Source organism: Maniola hyperantus, chromosome 4, assembly GCF_902806685.2.
Source record: "Maniola hyperantus chromosome 4, iAphHyp1.2, whole genome shotgun sequence".
Classification (NCBI taxonomy): Eukaryota; Metazoa; Arthropoda; class Insecta; order Lepidoptera; family Nymphalidae; genus Maniola; species Maniola hyperantus.
Window position 1 is genome coordinate 17,311,876 of NC_048539.1, and position 6,737 is coordinate 17,318,612.

Below are 6,737 nucleotides of genomic sequence, written 5' to 3' on the forward strand. Positions count from 1 at the left end.
TTTTTACTTCATGTTATTATAACATGAAGTAAAGAGCCTTTGCTTGTAAAAAAGAAGGTACATATATAATTATTGTTATATTTTATTTTATATATTTGTTAAGGTACTGGCCACAATAACAGTATTGTGGCTAATTTATAGTATATTTATTTTGTTTATATTTATTATTTGTATTTTTATTTTATATATGTGCTATATGTTTTATAGCACATATATAAATAACTTGATTATTTGTTTTGTCTTATTATTTTTTCTGCTATGTATTTACAAAATTTTAAAAATATATCTCTTTTGTCTTTATTCTCCAAAAATTTATTTATTGTTCCTAGTGTAATATTGTCATCTAAAAGTATTTCGGTTTCAAAGCGTATTTTTGCGAATCTCGGGCAATCCAGCAGCAAATGAAGTATATCTTCATTCACCTCTGGATCGCACTGGCACGATGGACTCGCCTTGCACTTGAATTTGTGCAAGTAGTATGCGAATCCACCGTGTCCCGATAGAACTTGTGTTGTGGTCGAGTCCAGTTTTATCGTCCGTATGATTTTGTAGGCGTTCCTGACGTCTGGCAGAAAAGCTTTTGTTGTGTTGGCGGTGTCGCCTTCACTATATCTCTTCTGCCAGACGTCAAGGGTAGCTTGTCTGATTTGTCTTTTAACATACGAAACGGGGCAGGCGTCGTAATCCGCTTTGCTCTTTTTGTGGAGAGCTGCCTGTTTGGCCAGCTCGTCAGCGCGTTCGTTGCCCTCGATGCCCACGTGAGCTTTTATCCAATACAGTCGTATTTCCTTGCCTTGTTGGCGGAGGTTTGCTATTTGCTTCCTTATTGCAAAGGCCAAGGGGTGAAATGACCTGTGGTTTCTCAGCAAGTCCAGTGACGACCTGGAGTCGCTGAGAATGCACACCTCATCGTCCTTCCCCTTGGAGAATTTTTCAATTGCCCTTCGGAGAGCAAATAACTCCGCTTGAAACACGGTACAGTAAGGCTCGAGTCTCAGCTTCATGGAAGCCGTCTCCTTTCCATCTTTCCATATTGAAATGGCCGCTCCGACTTTGTCCTCAATCTTACTCCCGTCGGTAAAAATGAGAGTGCCTTGCAGGTTGTGTGCCTCGACGGTTTCAGGTTGAAGATCTTCAAGGTTGGAATAATCGACGGCAATGGTTTCCGCTGGATGCTCGGCCTCCAGGAAGCTGATTCTTTCCTCTAATTTCCTGTCTTCAGGTAGGCATCGAAGGGGACGACCGCGCTTCGCTTCGTACAGTTGAGCGTGCTCAGAGATTCGCAAGTCCAAAGGAATCAGTCCGGCCAGAACTAGCGCTGCGTGCAGTGATACCGTCCTATAGGACTTGCAAATCTTTTGAGCGAAGCCTCGTTGTATTGTGTTAAGTTGCTTTTGGACAGTTATCTTCTCGGCAGCTTTGGCCCAAACGCTAGCAGCATACATAACAATTGGCTCGATGACGGCCACGTAAATCGTTCTTATGACTTCCGGGTTTAATCCCCACGTAGTCCTGGCCGTTCGGGCCAATTGTTTGTAAATATTTAAAGCTTTGACTGCAGTGTTTGCTACGTGTTTATTAAAGGTTAGTTTCTCGTCTATTGTTAGGCCTAGTATTTTGATTTCTTTAGTGAGTAAGATTTCTGTGCCGTTCATCTTTAAATTTGGTGTTTGGTATTTAAGTTTCTTCGTCAGGATCATGGCATGGGTTTTTTGCGCTGCAAATTTTAATTTGTTTTCTGCACCCCAAGCGTTTATAAGGTCCAAGGTTTCGTTTGCCTTATTTTGGATGCACTGCGAGTCCTTCCCGGAAAACACAAGAACGACGTCGTCCGCGAAGGCCTGGCAGTATACCCCTTTTTTGTCCAGATCATTGAGTAGAGGGTTCAACAGGAGGTTCCAAAAGATGGGTCCCCCTATCGAACCCTGCACGCAGCCCTTTGTTGTCGGTTTTATAACCGTTTTGCCCGCGTAGGTCACTTGGACCTGCCTGTTTTCGAAATAACTGTTTATCAGGCGTTTTAAGTTTTTGGGGCAGTTCATTTTATGAAGCTGATCCTTAATGGCCGGCCACCAGGCGCTGTCAAAGGCGCCCTCTATGTCTAGTGAAACCAGGGTAACAATGTTCTTGTTGTTTATCTGTCCCTTATATGGTTCACCAGATCACAGAGAGCGTCCTCCGTGCTGCGCTGGGGGACGAAGCCATATTGCCTGGTGTTTAATTTTGGCAAGATGTGATATTTTAGCCTACTTATAAGCATCTTTTCCAGTATTTTGCCGAAGATTGACAAGAGCCCTATTGGTCTGTAAGATTTGGGATGGTTGTAGTCTGTTTTGCCCGGCTTTCTTAATACGACAATCGTGGCCACCTTCCAAAGACTCGGGAACAGAGACAACTCCAAACATTTATTCGCTATACTCAGGAAAAGCCCCGGGTCGTGGTTTATGGCGGCGGTGCAGATATCTGCCGTGAGCCCGTCCGAACCCGGAGCCTTTTTGGGTTGAAGCTATTTACTGCGTGCTGTAGTTCAGTTTCGGTAAAGTAAGGATCGTCGATGCCCCCGTCGTTTTGGATGGATGTGCGCCCTCTGATTTCGGTGTGTTTCGGGGTGTCTTCCAGGACGTTGTCATCGGGGAAGAAGGTCGATGTTATGTATTCGGCAGAGTCTGCGGGACTGAGTGCGACTCCGTCTTTAACCATGGGCTTGTCGTCCGTTCTCCTTTGTGTAGATCTTATAACTCTATACACTCCGTCCCACAGACTCTCCGATCCTGTTTGGTGCAGAACTGCTTCCAGCTGGTGGTTTGTGCGTGCTTTGCTTCCTCTTCGTATATTTGTTTTGTTTCTACGTAATCTTTTACAACATGTGCACGACGGGAGGGAGCAGCGCATCTGATTCTCCTTTTTTTTTGTAGTTACTTCTCTTTTCAGGAGTTCAAGTTTAGCAGTCCACCATGGTAACTTAAAATGGTCTTTAGGTTTTAGTTTTGGGATGGACCTATTGCATGCATTTATGACATTTTCTACGTATTTACCAACTAATTCGTCTAAGTCCTTTTTATTTAATATTTGTCTCACTTTGGTCTTATCTATGTCTGTCTCTTTTAATTGTTTATCGAGTTCTTTCTTAAAGATGGTCCATTTCGCTTTATTGGTAAAGTATTGTCTTGTAGTTAAAGTTTTGTTGTGTGTAGTTGGTTTTTCTAATTGTAAATTGAATTTAATTGTATTGTGGTCAGAGCTGGTGAAGCCCTGATCCACTGTCCAACCGTCGACTTTACCCAGAAGGTCGACACTGCACGTTGTAATGTCGACCCTGCTGCTATATATTTTGTTGTTCCTGACAGTTAAGAATGTGGGCTCGCTCCCGTCGTTCAATATTTGCAGGTCAAGCTCGTCTAAGAAAGAAGCCAGCTCTGCTCCCCTATGGTTCTCTTCCGAGCTACCCCACCAGGTGCTCCAGGCGTTGACGTCTCCGCCAAAGATAATGTTACTTGACCCTTTTTTGGTGATTATCTTGCGTAAGTGCTCCAAGTAAGGTTCGAGGGGTTGGTCTTCTTCGAGGTAGGCCGATATAAGGTTAACTACACGATCTTTGGTCTTGATGGCAACGTAGGCGATGTTTTCTGTCGTCAGGAATGGGTCTTCGTGGATTTCCCAGTTCTGGTTATGCACCAAGATCGCTGCCTTTACCGGCTTACCTCGATCTTTTGTTTTTTGAATAACTCTAGTTCCTGAATACTGGCCCACTATCCCCTCGGCCCCCACATAGGGTTCTTGTATTAGGGAGACGTCAACCCCACTGTCTCTGGCTCCTTTCAGCAGCTCCTGGGTAGCTAGCTTCTTCCTTTGCAGGTTCGCCTGTATTACCGTTATCCCATTGACCACTTTAGCAGTATGAGACACTAGAGCGAGCTATAGTGTCCCATTTTTTCCTGATGGGGCACTCTAGATCGAATGCGCTGTGTTCCGTCCTCTCCAGCTTCGCTATGTGGCAGTTTCTGCAACAGGCCACGTCGCCGACGGTCCACGAGGGGCAGGTCGAACGGAGGTGCGGCCCAGCACAGTGACTGCACCTGTCCTCTGCTTCTTTGCACAGGCGGCGGCTGTGGCCGAAGCCGAGGCACCGCGTGCACTGGACCAGAGGAGACTGGTCGAGGACGAAGCACCGCTGGAGGTCTATGTGCACCCTTCCCTGACTTGTCAATCTCTGCCATACTTTGGGTGATACTTGCATCACCATGTGACACTCGTGGGGATTCCTGGCAGGCCTGCGGTATTTCGGGACTACCCGGTACTCGCTATCGGGAATGCCCACGAGCGCATCTGCATTCTGGGTTTTTATTGAGGCTACCACCTCGTCGTCGGTGTTGTACGACAGCATGTTCTTGATGACGATAAGAGGGTCCTTGTTTTTAGCCTCGTTAATCTGTAGGCAGTCATCCACTTTCAGCTTGTCGGTCAAGCGGGTTAGTGAGTCTTTGGATTCGCAGCTTATTACTACCTTTTGGTTTCTGGCTTTGCGGATCCTTTCCACCCTGACTCCACTAGCTCTCGCGTCTGCGGCACCTCGGATTCTCTTGAGTACATCGTCGCTCGTGTCTTTCTCGTCCTTCGAGGATACGATAATCGAGTGATTTGGTTAGGTATTGACTTAGGCTTCGGGCCCGCTGCAACCTCGGCGTATGTCACACTTCTCCTACTCTCTTCGACAACAGCCGCTAGCTGGCTGCTGGCTTCATTGAGCCGTTTGGTAATTTCCATGGCCAGAGGGAGCGGCTGCTGTTGACTGGTCTTGGAGAGTGCATCCAGTACGTCGAAGTTCACGATCTGACGCAGTGATTTTACCTCGCTTAGCACCTCCGCGATAGGGGCTCTTATGTCCACTGCTTTGACGCCCTCCACGAGCTCTTCCAGTCGTGCGGTCTGCTGTTTTTCTAGGCTCAATGCCTGAGACGTCGCCTGGGAGCGGGCCCGCTCCAGCTGCAACTGCAGAGTCTGTCGGGACTCACTGAGCCGCAGAACTATTTCATATAGTCCTGCGAGGTTCTCCAGAACCTTCTCCTTGATGGAGGTTTTTAGATTCCCCGACTGTTCCATTTGTTCCTTCGCTTCCTGAAGAAGGCGGTTCGCTGCAGCTGGAAGGGTCGAAAGAGCGGCCTGTGTAGGCTCGCCAGACGACGCCCTACTAGACACACTCGGGGTCGGTGACGACTGGCTGGAGGTCTTTGATGCGGGGGCTTCGCCACCTGAAGGCTTGGGGGCTTCGCTGCCCGAAGGCTTAGGGTCTTCGGCGCTAACCGAGCGAAGAAGCACTTTCCTTCCTAAGGGCACGGTTTTCTTTGATTTTGCGCCTGGCGCGTTGCCCGACATGGCGTCTGAGATATAAAAATCAGATTTAATGTGAGTTTTTAGTGATTCCTAAGTCGGTGTTTTAGTGTAGAGAGCCGTGAGTAAATAAAATGGGCCCTCTGTACTGCCAGACACAGGACTGCAAAATCAGAATTTCGAATTTCCCAGTCCCAAATTCCGCGGCTCTCACGTCGGTACTGCTGGTTACCACCTCAGTAACTAGGATAGGGTGGGTGGGAGGCCTTTTTTCCGCGTTTTCCGCGCGAAAATTGTCGGAAAAGCGGTCAGGCGCACGGTCCTCACGCGCGGGCACCGTCCGAGTCGGAAAAGACCGGAAAACTACGAAAATTTGGGGTATAAATTTTTGCCGAAAAAATTTTGTAAGTGAAAATTTTTTTGAAAATTTTAATTTTGGATTTTCTTTCGCAGGACGCTGGGGCCGGTGGAAGCAACGCCCTGAGAGATTTTCACGTGAAAATTCGAAAGAACCGGGACAACGACGCAGGATTTATGCAGTTTCTTTAAGCAAATCTATGAATTTTGTATGAGAAATTCCACTCTAGCTATATCAGCTCGGTACAGATGTCTATGCTGTGATCGGCGCACGATTTTCCGCGTTTTCCGCGCGAAAATTGTCGGAAAGCGGTCAGGCGCACGGTCCTCACGCGCGGGCACCGTCCGAGTCGGAAAAAGACCGGAAAAACTACGAAAATTTGGGGTATAAATTTTGCCGAAAAATTTTGTAAGTGAAAATTTTTTGAAAATTTTAATTTTGGATTTTCTTTCGCAGGACGCTGGGGCCCGGGTGGAAAGCAACGCCCTGAGAGATTTTCACGTGAAATTCGAAGAACCGGGCAACGACGCAGGATTTATGCAGTTTCTTTAAGCAAATCTATGAATTTTGTATGAGAAATTCCACTTAGCTATATCAGCTCGGTACAGATGTCTATGCTGTGATCGGCGCACGATTTTTCCGCGTTTTCGGCGGGAAAATTGTCGGAAAACGCGGTCAGGCGCACGGTCCTCACGCGCGGGCACCGTCCGAGTCGGAAAAGACCGGAAAACTACGAAAATTTGGGGTATAAATTTTGCCGAAAAATTTTGTAAGTGAAAATTTTTTGAAAATTTTAATTTTGGATTTTCTTTCGCAGGACGCTGGGGCCGGTGGAAAGCAACGCCCCTGAGAGATTTTCACGTGAAAATTCGAAGAACCGGGACAACGACGCAGGATTTATGCAGTTTCTTTAAGCAAATCTATGAATGGTTAGGTTAGGTTAGGTTAGGTTAGGTTAGGTTAGGTTAGGTTAGGTTAGGTTAGGTTAGGTTAGGTTAGGTTAGGTTAGGTTAGGTTAGGTTAGGTTAGGTTAGGTTAGGTTAGGTTAGGT

General features: G+C 46.7%; 2 protein-coding genes across 2 annotated transcripts in view; both read right to left on the reverse strand.

Annotated features, from left to right (window-relative positions):
- Window positions 1–2,205, reverse strand: part of LOC138404772 (uncharacterized) — a 19,686-nt gene extending 17,481 nt beyond the window's left edge. The window contains exons 1-2 of the mRNA XM_069509742.1: window positions 2,159–2,205; window positions 423–1,989 (exon numbers count right to left, since the gene is read on the reverse strand). Coding sequence (XP_069365843.1) covers window positions 423–1,989; window positions 2,159–2,205 — 1,614 coding nt within the window. The remainder of the gene's footprint in view (window positions 1–422; window positions 1,990–2,158) is intronic.
- A 237-nt stretch (window positions 2,206–2,442) lies between these two features.
- LOC138404773 (uncharacterized) lies at window positions 2,443–5,373 on the reverse strand. Its single transcript, XM_069509743.1, has 3 exons — window positions 4,678–5,373; window positions 3,905–4,612; window positions 2,443–3,861 (listed from the first exon to the last, which is right to left on the reverse strand). The coding sequence occupies exons 1-3, from the start codon at window positions 5,371–5,373 to the stop codon at window positions 2,443–2,445; spliced, it is 2,823 nt and encodes a 940-aa protein (XP_069365844.1).
- Window positions 5,374–6,737: the final 1,364 nt, after the last annotated feature.

Excerpts from the sequence above, each read along its gene's own strand:
- LOC138404773 (XM_069509743.1), bottom strand. The coding sequence starts at position 5,373 with ATGTCGGGCAACGCGCCAGGCGCAAAATCAAAGAAAACCGTGCCCTTA. Across the intron at positions 4,613-4,677 it reads GAAGTGTGACATACGCCGAG|GACGAGAAAGACACGAGCGA; the intron begins GTTGCAGCGGGC and ends GTATCCTCGAAG. Across the intron at positions 3,862-3,904 it reads ACACTATAGCTCGCTCTAGT|GCGAACCTGCAAAGGAAGAA; the intron begins GTCTCATACTGC and ends ACGGTAATACAG.